Consider the following 17,803-nt stretch of genomic DNA (forward strand, 5'->3'; position numbering starts at 1 on the left):
GTGTGACGTTGGTCAACAAGCTGAAGCCATGGAGGTCAGTGAGTGGAGAACTCCCAGCATTGTTGTGAAACAAAGAAAAGTCCAAGATCAAGTGTAAAGAAACTCCTTCATCCACGAGCAGCAGCTGCTGGACATCAACCAATGAGAGAAGCTGATCTGGGAGCTGGCAGGGAGTCAGACGCAGCACTGCTGATGCAGAGCGCTATGATCACTCCTCTGAAACAGTTTATTAACGCCTAAATTAACTTCAAATGTAGAAATGTAGACAGAATATGTTGTCTTTTATTATCCTGCTGCCTGCAGTTTGTAGCACAGACCTGAAATACGCTAACATCTGCCTTCGTCTGCGGCTGAATGTCAGATTAGATCTCCTGGTTTCTAAGCAGTCGTTCTGTTTCTCTGCATTTCTTTAATCTTTCCTGATCAGCTTCTGACTTTTAAACCTTCATGACGTCACATTCATCCTGAAACTGCTCTGAGTTTATCGTCTGACTGATGAGGAACGATTCGGCCATTTTTCCTCCGTCTCCCTGCAGGCTGTTGGATGCACACGGGGAACCATCAGGAGTGTGTTGGAGAGCGCTGCATCCTGGTGACTAGATCCCAGATGCAGAAAGCCAGCTACCGTTTCTGCTGCTGCAGCCACGACCTCTGCAACGCCAACTACACTGAAGCTCCGCCCACCGCCGACACGCCCGCCCTGAAGCCCATGAGGAACGACCTCGGCCTCGGTCACACAGGTGAGCTGCGTGTCATGGTCTTGGTTCTGCTGTTCTTTACTTTGTTCCTTGTTTTCTAGATTTATTGGTTTAATTCCAGTTTTGTTGTATTTCTAGATTTATATTAGTTCTCATGTTTTTCTGTTGTCCCCTTTTGCCCTCTTGTGTGTGTATGTTCCTTTCCCCTTGGCTCCCTCGTTGTCTCCTCTCACACCTGTTCCTTGTCTGCTCGTTAGCCCTCCCTTTGTCTCTCTCTCCTATATATGCTCTCCCTCTGCTCTCACTCTTTGTTGGTTCCTTGTCTTTGCTGTCCTCCCATGCTGTTGTCCACGTTCCTCGTCTCTCCCTGGCTCCTCGTGTTTGGTTTTCCCCAGATGTCTCCACTGTTTTGGTTTGCTTGATTATTAGTTGGATTTTTGCATTCCTGCCTTTGTTGCCGTTTTTGCCCCATTAAACTACCCAGAAATCTCCTCAGCCTGTCTGCCTCTGCATTTGGGTCCTCCAAACCTCAACCAAACCCTGACATTAGGAACCAACCACAATGGACCCAGCAGAGCCCAGTCTGGACACCCTAAGGGACTTTTTCCTCAATCTAGGCAATACTCTGGACTCAATATCCAACCTTACACCTCCTTGGAAGAGGGTGAGTGCAACTAGCCAACTTAAACAGATTCTCCTCTCAAACTCCACACTCATTTCTCCCCCAGTATTATCTGAACTGTTTGAAGAGTTGGAGTGGAACTACCAAGCAGCCAGCGCCCAGCTCCTCAGCAGACCTCCACCACCCAAACCATCTCTTCATCTCCTCCCTACCCTGCAGTCAATCGCCTCCGGTCCAGTTCCACCACCTTCACCAGCTGTTGGTCCCCCCATGCCGTCTGCCTCCTCCAGGCGTAAGCGCCGCCGGGGGAAGAAATCCACTCCCTCTCCGGCGGGTCAGCCTGACGCCTCCACTCCCTCTCCGGCGGGTCAGCCTGACGCCTCCACTCCCTCTCCGGCGGGTCAGCCTGACGCCTCCACTCCCTCTCCGGCGGGTCAGCCTGACGCCACCACTCCTTCTCCGGCGGGTCAGCCTGACGCCACCACTCCTTCTCCGGCGGGTCAGCCTGACGCCACCACTCCTTCTCCGGCGGGTCAGCCTGACGCCACCACTCCTTCTCCGGCGGGTCAGCCTGACGCCACCACTCCTTCACCGGCGGGTCAGCCTCACGCCACCACTCCTTCACCAGTGGGTCAGCCAGCTGCCAGTCTTAGCTCCCCTCATAACCAGGTCAGTTTCTCCCTAAATCTCAGTCGTCACCTCCATGACCAACAGCTAGCCCCATCCTTAAAGAAACTCATTATTACACCCCCTACAGTCAGTGCTCCCCATATTGAGGAGTCTCAATTATGGACCTTCTTTTATGGGGAGAGGGAATATCTTTTCCTTTCCCTGCCACCTCCATCAGCTCCATTGCCCAGTAGAGGGCCAGATTCCCTAGCTCCAGTGCCCAGTAGAGGGCCAGATTCCCTAGCTCCAGTGCCCAGTAGAGGGCCAGATTCCCTAGCTCCAGTGCCCAGCAGAGGGCCAGATTCCCTAGCTCCAGTGCCCAGTAGAGGGCCAGATTCCCTAGCTCCAGTGCCCAGTAGAGGGCCAGATTCCCTAGCTCCAGTGCCCAGTAGAGGGCCAGATTCCCTAGCTCCAGTGCCCAGTAGAGGGCCAGATTCCCTAGCTCCAGTGCCCAGTAGAGGGCCAGATTCCCTAGCTCCAGAGCCCATTAGAGGGCCAGTTTCCCTAGCTCCAGAGCCCATTAGAGGGCCAGTTTCCCTAGCTCCAGTCCCCGTTAGCGGTCCTGTTTCCCTAGCTCCAGTCCCCGTTAGCGGTCCTGTTTCCCTAGCTCCAGTCCCCGTTAGCGGTCCTGTTTCCCTAGCTCCAGTCCCCATTAGCGGTCCTGTTTCCCTAGCTCCAGTCCCCATTAGCGGTCCTGTTTCCCTAGCTCCAGTCCCCATTAGCGGTCCTGTTTCCCTAGCTCCAGTCCCCATTAGCGGTCCTGTTTCCCTAGCTCCAGCTTCCCCAGTGCCCATTAGCGGGGCAGCTTCCCCAGTGCCTGAGCCCATTAGCGGGGCAGCTTCCCCAGTGCCTGAGCCCATTAGCGGGGCAGCTTCCCCAGTGCCTGAGCCCATTAGCGGGGCAGCTTCCCCAGTGCCTGAGCCCATTAGCCGGGCAGCTTCCCCAGTGCCTGAGCCCATTAGCCGGGCAGCTTCCCCAGTGCCTGAGCCCATTAGCGGGGCAGCTTCCCCAGTGCCTGAGCCCATTAGCGGTCCAGCTTCCCCAGTGCCTGAGCCCATTAGCGGGCCGTTTTGCCTAGCGCCAGAGACTCCTGAGCCCATTAGCGGGCCGTTTTGCCTAGCGCCAGAGACTCCTGTGGCCATTAGCGGGCCGTTTAACCTAGCGCCAGAGGCTCCTGTGGCGATTAGCGGGCCGTTTAGCCTAGCGCCTGGGACCCCTGAGCCCGCTCAGAGTCATCCTGATATCCCTGAGCACACAAGTAAAAGGCTCTCTAAAATAAAGCTCAGCGGGCGCTCCGAGCCTCCACGGCCCCTCAGCGGGCGCTCCGAGCCTCCACGGCCCCTCAGCGGGCGCTCCGAGCCTCCACGGCCCCTCAGCGGGCGCTCCGAGCCTCCACGGCCCCTCAGCGGGCGCTCCGAGCCTCCACGGCCCCTCAGCGGGCGCTCCGAGCCTCCACGGCCCCTCAGCGGGCGCTCCAAGCCCCCTCTGAGGCTGTTCCTGTGCCGCAGTCGGCGTCCCCCAAGGTTCCTGCAGCTGCGTCTGAGACGGCGTCCCCCAAGGTTCCTGCAGCTGCGTCTGAGACGGCGTCCCCCAAGGTTCCTGCAGCTGCGTCTGAGACGGGGTCCCCCAAGGTTCCTGCAGCTGCGTCAGAGACTGCGTCGCCGCCGGCGACCACCAGAGACCCTCCTTCGTCAGAGACGGCGTCGCCGCCGGCGACCTCCAGAGACCCTCCTCCTTCGTCAGAGACGGCGCCGGCGACCTCCAGAGACCCTCCTCCTTCGTCAGAGACGGCGTCGGCGACCTCCAGAGACCCTCCTCCTTCGTCAGAGACGGCGTCGGCGACCTCCAGAGACCCTCCTCCTTCGTCAGAGACGGCGTCGGCGACCTCCAGAGACCCTCCTCCTTCGTCAGAGACGCCGCCGGCGACCTCCAGAGACCCTCCTCCTTCGTCAGAGACGCCGCCGGCGACCTCCAGAGACCCTCCTCCTTCGTCAGAGACGCCGCCGGCCTCCTCCTGGGGCCCTCCTCCTTCAGAGACTGCGTCGTCCTCGCCTCCGGCCCCACGGCCGTCCTCCAGAGGCCCACCTTCGTCCTCGCCTCCGGCCCCACGGCCGGCCTCCAGAGGCCCTGTCACATCGCCTCCGGCCCCACGGCCGGCCTCCAGAGGCCCTGTCACATCGCCTCCGGCCCCACGGCCGGCCTCCAGAGGCCCTGTCACATCGCCTCCGGCCCCACGGCCGGCCTCCAGAGGCCCTGTCACATCGCCTCCGGCCCCACGGCCGGCCTCCAGAGGCCCTGTCACATCGCCGTGTGGCCGGCCTCCAGAGACTCTGTCACCTCGCCTCCGGCCACACGGCCGGCCTCCAGAGACTCTGTCACCTCGCCTCCGGCCACACGGCCGGCCTCCAGAGACTCTGTCACCTCGCCTCCGGCCACACGGCCGGCCTCCAGAGACTCTGTCACCTCGCCTCCGGCCACACGGCCGGCCTCCAGAGGCCCTGTCACCTCGCCTCCGGCCACACGGCCGGCCTCCAGAGACTCTTCCTGGCCTCGGGCCTCGCGCCCTCCAGAGACTTTGTTTGCCCTCGCCTACCTTGGGTGGGTTGTTTTGGTTTTTGTTTGGACTCTGCGTTCGGTTTTGTATTTCGTGCCCTCCTTCCTGGTTCCCCCTCCGCCCACCCAGGGTGGGTTATTTTTTATTTATTTTTTTGTTTCTGGACATTTTAGGGCGTCTGGGATCCGCCCTTAAGTGGGGGGCACTGTCATGGTCTTGGTTCTGCTGTTCTTTACTTTGTTCCTTGTTTTCTAGATTTATTGGTTTAATTCCAGTTTTGTTGTATTTCTAGATTTATATTAGTTCTCATGTTTTTCTGTTGTCCCCTTTTGCCCTCTTGTGTGTGTATGTTCCTTTCCCCTTGGCTCCCTCGTTGTCTCCTCTCACACCTGTTCCTTGTCTGCTCGTTAGCCCTCCCTTTGTCTCTCTCTCCTATATATGCTCTCCCTCTGCTCTCACTCTTTGTTGGTTCCTTGTCTTTGCTGTCCTCCCATGCTGTTGTCCACGTTCCTCGTCTCTCCCTGGCTCCTCGTGTTTGGTTTTCCCCAGATGTCTCCACTGTTTTGGTTTGCTTGATTATTAGTTGGATTTTTGCATTCCTGCCTTTGTTGCTGTTTTTGCCCCATTAAACTACCCAGAAATCTCCTCAGCCTGTCTGCCTCTGCATTTGGGTCCTCCAAACCTCAACCAAACCCTGACACTGCGTCCCGGCCAATCACAGCGTCCGTCGCTGCCTGTCGTCGGGCAGATTAGCTGAGACTCATTCAACTGTAGGAAAGTTCTGATTCTTTGTTTTTTAATAATGAAACATAACTAAGGAAAACATTTCTACACAATAAATAATGATTTATTAAGTATGTAGTTAGAAAAATAAAAGTGGAATTTAAAGATAATTTCTTTGAACAATAAAGATTAATTTTCTAGAGCTTCTAACACAGAATCATAACTTTCTCTGAGTTTATTTACTTGTAAGCTGAGAAGCTTTACTTTATTTATTCCATTTATTATATTTATTCTCATAATTATAAAGAGGTTGGTTATTTTTTAAAGCAGGAGAAATGCTAAATAAACCTTTATAAAAAAATCATTTTTAGTTAAAGATAAAGTTAGTTTCCTTCTACTGTTCTGTCCATCATTAAAGCTGCTTAGAGATAAAGTTTTATTTTATTTTAAAGGTAAAACAAAAGCAGATTTTTAATAAAGGGGTTCGATCTGTTCTATCTTTCCATGACCTTTGACCTAAACTGAGACATTATTAGTTTCATTCAGTCCTTCTGTCCTTCAGGTTTCCATGACTCCTGCACACCTGAACACGTCCTGAACTGATTCTCCTGATCAACTCTGTCGTCTTTCCACAGATCGTCGGCTGACGGCTAAGGAGGCGGTTCTGGTTGCCCTGGTAACTGTTGCTATAGCAGCTCTTCTCATCATGGCGCTTTTCCTGGGATACCGGATGATAAAAAGTAAAAAACACACAAAATTTTTTTATAATTAACAAGAAAAATGTTTGCAGGAATAGAGATGAATAATCTTTATGCTAAAATAAAGGTCCTTTCTGTGCAATAAAAACAACATAAAAAAGTGATCAGATATAAACAATAGACTTTAGTTCCAATTGTCTCAGAATCTATTCAGTTCACATCATGTCATCTCATGTCACTTCATAGAGATGATTCAACTAGATCATAAAGTCAAGTTGATTCAAAGTTTTCTAAGGAAAACCAGCTGATTGCATCGACTCATTGACTCTTCAGCAATCCCTCACACTAAGCATGCTTGTAGCGACAGTGGAGAGGAAAAACTCCCTTTGAACAGGAAGAAACCTCCAGCAGAACCAGGCTCAGTGTGAGCGGCCATCTGCTGAGGCCCACTGGGGTTCAAGGAGACAGAAGCAGACATAGAAAAAGAAGCATAGATACAAAAGGCAACTGTCAACCAGCTCCACAGGCGGCCCCGTCCAGGAAACACACAGCCAGGCAGACGAGCTCCGAGCCAGCTCCCATATCAGAGGATGAAGAGAGCACATCCAGTTAGTCACAGTCAGAGAAACAGGACTACACTGGAAAACAGGCCAAGCTCCAACATCTAGAAACAAAGGTGTTGATGGCAGCAGCACAGCTGATATTTCTCTCCAGGATGGAGTCACAGCCAAACAGGAACAGACCAGATGAAGCTACTATGAGAAAAAGCAGAGAGAGCAGAACGTTAGAGATTGAACTAATAGAATCTGCAGAGTGGGAGAATAGAGATAGAATGAAGCAGAATGATGAAAAAGGGGTCCCTATGTCCTCCAGCAGTCTAAGCCTATAGCAGCAGAACTATAGAGATAGATCAGGATAACCTGAGTGTTTTGGACGAGGTATAAGGAAGGTAGAGCCACGGAGAAACGTCTATTCAGACTGAAATCCTTCCCCACCGGATTGGGCTGTAATCTGTAATCTTTAATTGGGTATAAACGGTAAAAAGGTTTAATGAATCATTAAATAAAATCCTACTATAAGAAGGACCTACTGGTACCGCTGGAGAACAGGTCCCTGATCGTTATTAAACACTGGATGAGGGTGAATGAACCCTGGTTTATAAACCTGGAGGTCATCCATGTAGATGCAATGGAAGACGCTGTAAAAAGATTTGACCCTGATTTTAATCCATTTAAATCGATTTAGGAACTGAATTTAAACATGAATTTAAAAAGAGACATTACGGAGTTTTCTAATGATGCTGCCACCTGTGACCAAAAGACAGAACTGCAGATCTATTCTGCTCTATTCTGCTCTATTCTGCTCGTCCTAATAGTTTATTTCTGACTTTTTTCACCTTACCTTGAGTTTTCGATGGTGTCTGAGTTCAGCTGGATGCTGCTGAAGGAACCAGATCTGCTTCCTATCAGTGACGTTACGCTACAGGATTGGCTGAACGTTGCCACATGATGTAAACATAGTGGTTGCCCTGACAACGATAATAGCAGTTAGATAATAGTTTTACCTGATCGATCACAAAACTGAAAAACATCTGATCAGGTGAACAAAGTAAATGTTAGACCGTGATATAAAGAGGTAGCGCTGTGGCTAGCTGTAGCTAACAGGTTAGCCTCTTTAGCTCGCTCAGTTAGCCTGATTAAGCTATGCTACTTTTAAATCCGTGTCAACAACAATCGTTCATTTTCTACAAGTAGAATAACTGTTTTATTTGTCTAAAATCTCTATAAAAAGTAATTTTTTAGGATCAGATCTTAATAAAAAGAATAAAAATAAACTGAGACTTTTTTTGTCACCTTGTTAAATAGCAGAGCTCAGTCTGTCTTAGAAGGCAGGACTTTCCTTCCAGACTGACAATGATTGTTTTCTACTTTCTGCTAATTTAGATCAAAGATGAAATGGAAAAATAATAGCAAATATATAATATATTGAGACTCCATTTGATTCTTAATAAACGGGCGCAATATAGTTTGTCTGAGTGGAGTTGCCATATAATGACCTAACATGAAGGGGCGGGGCCTCGAGCAGATCTGGTACCTACAGCGGATGCTTCTGAGTTTCCACAGAATCCATCTTGAATTTACTTCTTGCCTTAACGTCAGGTCTGCAGAAAAGAACGGCTGATAGATGCATCAATGCAGAACTACTGAGGCGTCAGTCTGACCATCAAACAGGTTTAGTTCTAAAGGGTCAAATAAAAAGTTAATAAAAATGTTTTTCAGTAAAAACTTACAAAATCTCTCTTAAATAGAACTTTTTAAAATTTATTTCACCAAAATCAGCAATTAAAATGGGATAAAGTTGGTTTGTTTTAATATTCTCATTTAATATAAGCAAGAACATTTGCATTGTATTAATTGAAGTCCATTTTATCTAATTATCTTATTTTAGGAGTAGAAACCCTCATTCCATTTGCATACCATCTCATTTCTCTACTCAAATTAAGGGTAAATATACTTAATGGTATATATTTTTTTACTTATTTCTAGATCGTTTTTGCAGTGCATTTATGATCAGAACATTGAAAACATTTCGACCAACTGGAACCAGTATAAGGAGTTTGATCTCCAGCTGGATCCAGTGTGAAGGCTATGGAATCGCTGGAGCTAATAAGATTTTATAGTTTCCATGTTTTAATCAGGATAGAATAAATCCCTGCTGTGGCCTGTGGGGGACGCTGTGGCCTGTGGGGGACGCTGTGGCCTGTGGGGGACGCTGTGGCCTGTAGGGGGCGCTGTGGCCTGTAGGGGACGCTGTGGCCTGTAGGGGTCACTCTGGCCTGTAGGCGGCGCTGTGGCCTGTAGGGGTCACTCTGGCCTGTAGGGGACGCTGTGGCCTGTAGGGGGCGCTGTGGCCTGTAGGGGGCGCTGTGGCCTGTAGGGGTCGCTGTGGCCTGTAGGGGTCGCTCTGGCCTGTAGGGGGCGCTGTGGCCTGTAGGGGTCTCTGTGGCCTGTAGGGGGCGCTGTGGCCTGTAGGGGGCGCTGTGGCCTGTAGGGGGCACTGTGGCCTGTAGGGAGCGCTGTGGCCTGTAGGGGTCGCTCTGGCCTGAAGGGGGCGCTGTGGCCTGTAGGGGGCGCTGTGGCCTGTAGGGGTCACTCTGGCCTGTAGGGGTCACTCTGGCCTGTAGCGGACGCTGTGGCCTGTAGGGGGCGCTGTGGCCTGTAGGGGTCACTCTGGCCTGTAGGGGACGCTGTGGCCTGTAGGGGGCGCTGTGGCCTGTAGGGGGCTCTGTGGCCTGTAGGGGACGCTGTGGCCTGTAGGGGTCGCTCTGGCCTGTAGGGGGCTCTGTGGCCTGTAGGGGGCGCTGTGGCCTGTAGGGGGCGCTGTGGCCTGTAGGGGTCACTCTGGCCTGTAGGGGACGCTGTGGCCTGTAGGGGGCGCTGTGGCCTGTAGGGGGCACTGTGGCCTGTAGGGGACGCTGTGGCCTGTAGGGGTCGCTCTGGCCTGTAGGGGGCGCTGTGGCCTGTAGGGGGCACTGTGGCCTGTAGGGGGCGCTGTGGCCTGTAGGGGGCGCTGTGGCCTGTAGGGGGCACTGTGGCCTGTAGGGGGCGCTGTGGCCTGTAGGGGTCGCTCTGGCCTGTAGGGGGCGCTGTGGCCTGTAGGGGGCGCTGTGGCCTGTAGGGGGCGCTGTGGCCTGTAGGGGGCACTGTGGACTGTAGGGGTCACTGTGGCCTGTAGGGGGGCGCTGTGGCCTGTAGGGGGCGCTGTGGCCTGAAGGGGGCACTGTAGCCTGTAGGGGGCGCTGTGGTCTGTAGGGAGAGCTGTGGCCTGTAGGGGGCGCTGTGGCCTGTAGGGGGCGCTGTGGCCTGAAGGGGGCACTGTGGCCTGTAGGGGTCACTGTGGCCTGTAGGGGGCGCTGTGGCCTGTAGGGGGCGCTGTGGCCTGAAGGGGGCACTGTAGCCTGTAGGGGGCGCTGTGGTCTGTAGGGAGAGCTGTGGCCTGTAGGGGGCGCTGTGGCCTGTAGGGGGCGCTGTGGCCTGTGGGGGGCGCTGTGGTCAGGTTATTATGTAAAGGATCTGTTCCTGCAGGCTTCCTGCTGGCAGACGGAGCCTTCATGTCTGTTTCCTGTTGCAGCCTCTCACACACAAACTTGTTTTCCTGTCATTGTGAGGTCTGTTGTTAAAGCAGGACTAGAAATAAAACCCGGACCGGACTGGACCTGGACCGGACTGGACCCGTTCATTTGGACGTCTGAGAGATAAACACAGATAAATAAATCCCATGTAATGTTTGTAAAGATAAACCTGAATAATAATTCCTGTAAATCATTTATAAGCAGCTGCAGCTGTTTTTCTACGTTAACAGAGGCGGAGTTTAACACTTTGTGCAGATTTATAGATGCCAGTCATTCCTGCAGTCTGAGCCTGAACAGCACCATTAAATGGCTGTTATCAGCTCCTCTGGTCAGAAACATTCAGATAGCTTCCTGTTTCTGATCTCTGTCCGCGCTCTGAGGCAGCGTGACGTCAGCGCTGTTTTTATGCATTCCTTTGCAGCCGTGGGACGTTCATTAAAGAGCCTGTTTAAAGCCAGACTGTAGGAAACAAACACAGGAGCAGCCAAACATGCAGCAGTAAACCCTCTGATGAAATCTGCTGTTAGACCATAAACAACAGGATCAGTGGGTGGAGCATAGAAACAACCATCACTGTATTATTATTACAGATGGCAGATTACCTGAGCTTGTTGGTTTTTTTTGCAGTGAACAGGGACAGCAGGTCATGATGGTGTCTGCAGGTCATTGGTAAATCATCTTATCTACTCAAATTAAGGAGAAATGCACTTAATTTAAGACATTTTACTTATTTCTAGATTTTCTTTGCAGTATAGAAGTGTTTAGCTTAAAATAAATCTGTGCAGAATGACTAGAAAGATAATGTAACATGTAATTTAATCCTATATGAAATTGAAGAGGAGAAAGAAGACGTATGATCATCTTAGCCTTATCAGGGTTTCTGCGGGTCATTAAAAATCATTGAAACTCATTTAATTATTAGTTTTTAAATTAAGGACATATCTGGCATTGAGCTGCAGGAGCCTCTCAGAAATCCTAAACTCCATCAAGCTTTGGAATATTGAACGTTCGCTTATTCCTAGTAACTTTGCAATACATGGGATTGTCTGCATTCGGCCTTGCAGCTTTTCCTGCTGAATGCTGAATGCTTTACTTCACAACTTAGAGGTTCGTCAGTCTCCACTTTAAGTAAACTGCACAGTGTTCTTATGCTACTTAGAATCTACACTCAACGGCCACTTTATTAGGTACACCTGTCCAACTGCTCGTTAACACTTAATTTCTAAGCAGCCAATCACATGGCGGCAACTCAGTGCATTTAGGCATGTAGACATGGTCAAGACAATCTCCTGCAGTTCAAAGCGAGCATCAGTATGGGGAAGAAAGGTGATTTGAGTGACTTTGAACGTGGCATGATTGTTGGTGCCAGAAGGGCTGGTCTGAGTATTTCAGAAACTGCTGATCTACTGGGATTTTCACGCACAACCATCTCTAGGGTTTACAGAGAATGGTCCGAAAAAGAAAAAACATCCAGTGAGCGGCAGTTCTGTGGGCGGAAATGCCTTGTTGATGCCAGAGGTCAGAGGAGAATGGCCAGACTGGTTGGAGCTGATAGAAGGGCAACAGTGACTCAAATAACCACCCGTTACAACCAAGGTGGGCAGAAGAGCATCTCTGAACGCACAGTACGTGGAACTTTGAGGCAGATGGGCTACAGCAGCAGAAGACCACACCGGGTGCCACTCCTTTCAGCTAAGAACAGGAAACTGAGGCTACAATTTGCACAAGCTCATGGAAATTGGACAATAGAAGATTGGAAAAACGTTGGCTGGTCTGATGAGTCTCGATTTCTGCTGCGACATTCGGATGGTAGGGTCAGAATTTGGCGTCTACAACATGAAAGCATGGATCCATCCTGCCTTGTATCAACGGTTCAGGCTGGTGGTGGTGGTGTCATGGTGTGGGGAATATTTTCTTGGCACTCTTTGGGCCCCTTGGTACCAATTGAGCATCGTTGAAACGCCACAGCCTACCTGAGTATTGTTGCTGACCATGTCCATCCCTTTATGACCACAATGTACCCAACTTCCACTGCATGAAAAGTGGGATTTTCGTCAATATACGGCACTGTAGATTGTCGTGGAACTTCAGGTTAGCGGCAGTATACGGCAATTTGCAGGCTTCGACGAAAACTCCCGTAAATTGTCAGAAATTGACGTGGAATTTCTTAGGCAGTGTTCCCCCCATGCCTCCCCCCCATGGAATTCTAGGGGAGGCTTTAACATGTAAATGAACATGCTGTGAGCTATACAAATGCAAACCAGGGTTGCAGGGGGGGTTTTACCCCCCCCTGCAACCCTGGGTAAGAAAATCTCTGATACAAAGAGATCAGGTATAGCCTCTTACATTTTAGCTTGAATTGATTTATTTAATTAAAGTATAGAGACCAAAACAGATCTTTAGCTGACAGAGCAATACATTTAGAGCAGTAATTATTTTTTTTTAATCTCAATTCACAATTACTTAAGTGGAAAAGTTTCAAGAAATGATTCTGAGATGATTCACTTTATAACATGGCGCATTATCCTGTTGGAAGTAGCCATCAGAAGATTGGTACACTGTGGTCATAAGGACATAGGTCAGCATGCTAAATTGGTTTTAAGTGGCCCAAAGTGTGGCAATAAATATCCCCCAAATAGATGGTAGAAATAGATCAGGCTCAGTATAGCCTAATTATAGACTCTTACATTTTAGCTTGAATTGATTTATTTAATTAAAGTACGCTAGATTACTGTGTATGCAAATGTTATGTAAAAAAAATACACAAAATAATTTACTTCAAAAATTAGTTTTAATCAGAATCAGTTGGCTGTAATGGTTAATTTTTTTTTTTAGATTTCCACTTTTTTTTTTTTTTTTGTTATTGAATATATAAGAAAACAATAACAATCTCAAATAACAAGTCAATAACAAATATTTCAATACAAGAAGAAATATCACAACTCCTGCTTTTGAAAAATAAAATTAAATGCACAGGCTGGAACAAAGTATAAAATAAAATAAAATAAATAAAAATAAATAAAATAATAATAGTAGTTAAAGTAAATTAATCAGTGGGGACTACTTACTGAAATTCTTCAATTAACTCAAACAATTTAATTGCATTTAAATTCTGCATCTTTCTCAGACATCTTTTGAAAAGGGAAAGTTCATTTTTGAGAGCAGAGATTGAGAGGGAGCATTTTGCATAGCGACATTTATGGATATAATACTTTGTTACAATTATTAGAATATTGATTAAAAATTCCAATTTTTTTTTTTCTTTAATGGATAAACCGAATTGAATGTTTTGCCAGGAAATAAAATCTAAATTTATTGTTTTAGTTTTTGGGAATATATACAAACTATGCTCTAATTTCTAGATACCGATCTGTTTTTACTATAATTTAATTTGACAAACCGGGTCTTCTCTACATTCTTTTTTCTGTTTGGTGCGATTGCAATAGCGGGTCTTGATCTGGATGGACCGGAGGGGAGCAAAAAATAGCTCAGCTCCGTATTTTGACGGTGAAGGACGGAGAAGACGTACGTGGGCGGTGACGAGCGGAGGATGTGGAACAGCTCTCATTGATTTACATGACAGACAAGTAATACAGATAGTAGGATGGACATTTTATTAGAAATAAATCATACACTGTTCAGAATACGAAACATGGGGCTGATAGTTACATTTGTGTGGGTTCCAGCACATATTGGGGCGGAAGGAAACGAGAGGGCAGATAAAATGGCAAAAAGGGCAATTAAACATTCTATTAGTTTTATAGTTAAAATAAGTAAATCAGAAGGAAAGAGTATTATTAAAGAGAAACTTATGGAAATTTGGCAAAAAAGGTGGGATGAAGATAAAACAGGAAGATGGTTTTATGAAATTCAGAAGATGGTAGGAGAAAGAAGAAATGGAAGAAGAAATAAAAAGGATGAAAGAGTGATAACAAGGTTAAGATTTGGTCATACAGGACTTAATCATACACTTTTTAAAATACAAAAACATAAAACGGGCAAATGTGATTTCTGTGATAAATATGAAACCATAGAACATGTTATATTAGAATGTCATAAATATGAAAAAGAGAGAAGATATATGAGAAGAGAGTTTGAAGACATTAAGGAGAAGGTTAATTTATTAGATATACTGAGGAAAAATTTAGGGAGTAAACACATACAAATAATTATTCGATTTCTAAAGAAAACGAAATTATTCCATAGAATTTAATTATAGTAAGTGTGTTTGTGAGTGAAGGAATGATATACAAAGCTGTGCACAAATATGTTTATATTTTTAAGTGTGAATGTGTGAATGTATGCTTAGAAGAAGTTAGGGTAGAATGTATCAGGATCAATATTTAAACCATCACGAACCACACTCCATACCAGTAAGTGGCGGTAATGCTACTAACAGTTTGTTGCCAACCGCCATAAAACTCGACAAGAAGAAGAAGAAGACAGACAAGTACTCCGTACGTGAGCGGGGCGGAGCGCTGACGGAGTATGTGGAATCTGGGGGTAAAGGAGGACAAATACACGTCCGGCTGGGTGCAGCGCCGGACGCCGGACAGTGCAATGAAAATCCGGACTGTCCGCCCTAAAGCCGGACATCTGGCCACCCTAATACGAACTCGAGGAAGAGAAGACGGGTGCACAACGCCACGCTAGCGGTAAATATTTGTTCGATTACTGGTAGCTATGCTAAAAGCAGCCTAGCTTAGCTAGGCAAGCTAAAGACAGCCTAGCCTAGCTAGGTAAGCTAAAAGCAGCCTAGCCTAAAGCTTTACTAAAGTGTATTTTTTGTGATTCACAGGAAGCATTATGCCGTCTTAACAACTCGGAGACTAATTGCAGGCGCTATGAACCGGAGCAGGGGTAAGGTTTAAAGAATATGCTTTCATTCTGCGGTAAAAGGACATGGATACGGATGGATACCGACCATAGCTGTACTTTTTTTTTTTTCACAGACTACAGTCGCCTCACAATGAGGCGGTGACCTCCTATTTGCTCGGATTTGCACGATGTTGATAAAGACGACATTGTGTGTAAGTGACTTGTTTTAATGTTTTCTCCTTCCTTGTTACTGTGACTTGCGTTTGATTTTTTTTATTTTTTTATTCATACCACTCTCATTTAATTGTTTTCCAGCTACCTGTGAGACTGTATGCAGGAGCTTCAGATACACGCTGCTAGCCAGCACGCTGCGTGCGGAGGCTGCCAGGCTATCTGCTCGGAGTCGGGCAAGACGAAAGAGGGTAAGACTTTATTTGGTGACTATTTTTCGGGTGCATTGATAGATGTGTTGTGTCCATATGCAGTGCGCTGATTCATGTTTTTTTTTTTTTTTCAGCTGCTGAAGGCGAGGCAGAGTGTGCTAGCAGATGAGGAAGTGGAACTCTGGAAGTCCGCCTTCCTCGGCGGTGTCTCTGGATGGATTGTACGGTCGCCGCCATTTCGTAGGCCGGATCTCACTGAACTCTGTGTTAAGCTGCAGTCCCGGTTAGAAGCGATGTCGAAGTACAAGGCCACGCACAGTAGGCGTCTGCACATCGGACCTGCCTCGGAGGGAATGCTGCCTGTTACCTCCAACCCCGAGGAAGCAAACGGACCGTTCACGGAGTTGTAATTTTTAGATACGCATGTGTTTGGATACGCGTTGTATATAGTTGTGTGTGTTTTAATAAAGCTCTTTCTTTGCATAAACAGCTTCCTGGCAAATCTTCATTTCCTGTATAAATTCATTCATGTCCTTGATGGTAGCATAATAATTGTGTAGTAGTGTAGGATAACATAAATACACAGCATATGAATCAATAAATATATGAATGAATAAATATATGAATATATATATATATATATGAATGAATAAATATATATATATATATATATATATATATATATATATATATATATATATATATATATATATAAATAAATATATATGTAAATATATATATATGCCAACCAATCACGAGCGACTTCACTTGTTTAAAAAGAAGTGGTTCCGTCCAATACTCAGTAAGAAAATTAAAGCCTGGCGTGGCCACGTGTGGTTTTGCTGCCAATCACGAGCGATTTCATTTGTTTGAGAATAGTGGTTTCAGCCAATACTGAGAAGGTTATTCAAGCCAGACCTGGCCAGCCGCGCGGGTTTGCTGCATTCATATGCTAATTAGGGCCATTAGTACAGCTGATCGCTCTCCACCTACGTCACTGTCCGTTTCCGACAATTTGTGGCACGACAAACGCGGACAAGCACGGGTTGCAAATTGTCGGAAACTGACGAAAATCAGGCAGATCTGCGGGAGTTTACGGGGGTTTACGGGGACGAAAATCTCACTTTTCATGCAGTGTTCTGATGGCTACTTTCAGCAGGATAATGCGCCATGTCATAAAGCTGGAATCATCTCAGACTGGTTTCTTGAACATGACAATGAGTTCACTGTACTCAAATGGCCTCCACAGTCACCAGATCTCAATCCAATAGAGCATCTTTGGGATGTGGTGGAACGGGAGATTCGCATCATGGATGTGCAGCCGACAAATCTGCGGCAACTGTGTGATGCCATCATGTCAATATGGACCAAACTCCCTGAGGAATGCTTCCAGCACCTTGTTGAATCTATGCCACCAAGAATTGAGGCAGTTCTGAAGGCAAAAGGGGGTCCAACCCGTTACTAGCATGGGGTACCTAATAAAGTGGCCGGTGAGGGTATACTGTAATAGCAACATGCTCTGCTGCTGCTTCAACTAAAACATGTTGATGAAAGCACAGGAAATGAAGATACTCCATCTTTGTGTCAGGGTGGCTGAGCACATGTTGCATTTTGTTCACCAATCTCTCCAGGATTTGATGTCTCAGCAGAGTCTGTAAGAATTATAGAAAATAATATTATAGTTATTCTGAAGTATCATTTTGGAGAAGTAGAAAAAAGTATAAATTTTAAAAGGTAGATAAAAACAGAAATACTTTTTTTTTGACAAAAACTTAAAATGTTGGATAGTCATCATTTCCATCTTGCTGTGAAAACTGGTGAAATGTCATTTTAAACACTTAGTTGAAGAATGATTGTTTGGCATGCCATACTTTATAGTTAGACTAAATGTGCATAATAATAAAAGAGTGGAACTAAAACATGATCTAAAATTATTATGCAGCTGTAACTCGCTAAAAGTAATATGAGAAACTATCTTATAGAAATGTGACAGTTTTCTTGGTCTAAAGAGAAGATTTTTTTCATGGTTTTAACAGGCGCTATAGTGGCCATCTTGACTGCTGCAAATAAATCTCATCTAATTCATTTAGTAAGTTTGTTCACTTATGGGGCTAAATCCCAGATCAAAGAGGTTTCTAGAATTTCCTTCTTTCATCTGAGGAATATTGCAGAAATGAGCAATCTCCTGTCCAGGGGTGATGCTGAGAAACTAGTCCATGCATTTGTTACTTCAAAGCTGGACTATTGTAATTCTTTACTATCAGGAAGTCCACAAATTGTAGTTAAAAGCCTTCAGCTGATCCAAAATGCTGCAGCCAGAGTTCTGATGAAAATGAAAAAGAGAGATCATCTCTCTCCTATCCTGGCTTCTCTTCATTGGCTTCCTGTTAAATCCAGAATAGAATTTAAAATCCTCCTTCTCACATATAAAGCCTTAAATGGCCAAGCTCCATCTGATATCAGAGATCTGATTGTTCCTTATGTTCCTAACAGAGCACTTCGCTCT

General features: G+C 46.9%; 2 protein-coding genes across 2 annotated transcripts; one reads left to right on the top strand and one right to left on the bottom strand.

Moving 5' to 3' along the window:
* The first annotated feature begins 221 nt into the window (after window positions 1-221).
* Window positions 222-6,053, top strand: LOC119780099 (bone morphogenetic protein receptor type-2-like). The gene is made up of 2 exons (XM_038280001.1): window positions 222-740; window positions 5,902-6,053. Exons 1-2 carry the CDS (start codon window positions 545-547, stop codon window positions 6,036-6,038), a joined length of 333 nt encoding a protein of 110 aa, XP_038135929.1. The 5' UTR covers window positions 222-544; the 3' UTR covers window positions 6,039-6,053.
* A 2,585-nt stretch (window positions 6,054-8,638) lies between these two features.
* Window positions 8,639-10,126, bottom strand: LOC119780097 (proteoglycan 4-like). The gene is made up of 3 exons (XM_038279999.1): window positions 10,112-10,126; window positions 9,688-9,998; window positions 8,639-9,617 (listed from the first exon to the last, which is right to left on the bottom strand). The coding sequence occupies exons 1-3, from the start codon at window positions 10,124-10,126 to the stop codon at window positions 8,639-8,641; spliced, it is 1,305 nt and encodes a 434-aa protein (XP_038135927.1).
* Window positions 10,127-17,803: the final 7,677 nt, after the last annotated feature.

Source organism: Cyprinodon tularosa, unplaced genomic scaffold, assembly GCF_016077235.1.
Source record: "Cyprinodon tularosa strain WSP-4 unplaced genomic scaffold, ASM1607723v1 ctg1546, whole genome shotgun sequence".
Classification (NCBI taxonomy): domain Eukaryota; kingdom Metazoa; phylum Chordata; class Actinopteri; order Cyprinodontiformes; family Cyprinodontidae; genus Cyprinodon; species Cyprinodon tularosa.

Excerpts from the sequence above, each read along its gene's own strand:
- LOC119780099 (XM_038280001.1), top strand. The coding sequence starts at position 545 with ATGCACACGGGGAACCATCAGGAGTGTGTTGGAGAGCGCTGCATCCTG. Across the intron at positions 741-5,901 it reads CCTCGGCCTCGGTCACACAG|ATCGTCGGCTGACGGCTAAG; the intron begins GTGAGCTGCGTG and ends GTCTTTCCACAG.
- LOC119780097 (XM_038279999.1), bottom strand. Across the intron at positions 9,618-9,687 it reads GCGCCCCCCTACAGGCCACA|GCCACAGCGCCCCCTACAGG; the intron begins GTGACCCCTACA and ends CGCCCCCTACAG.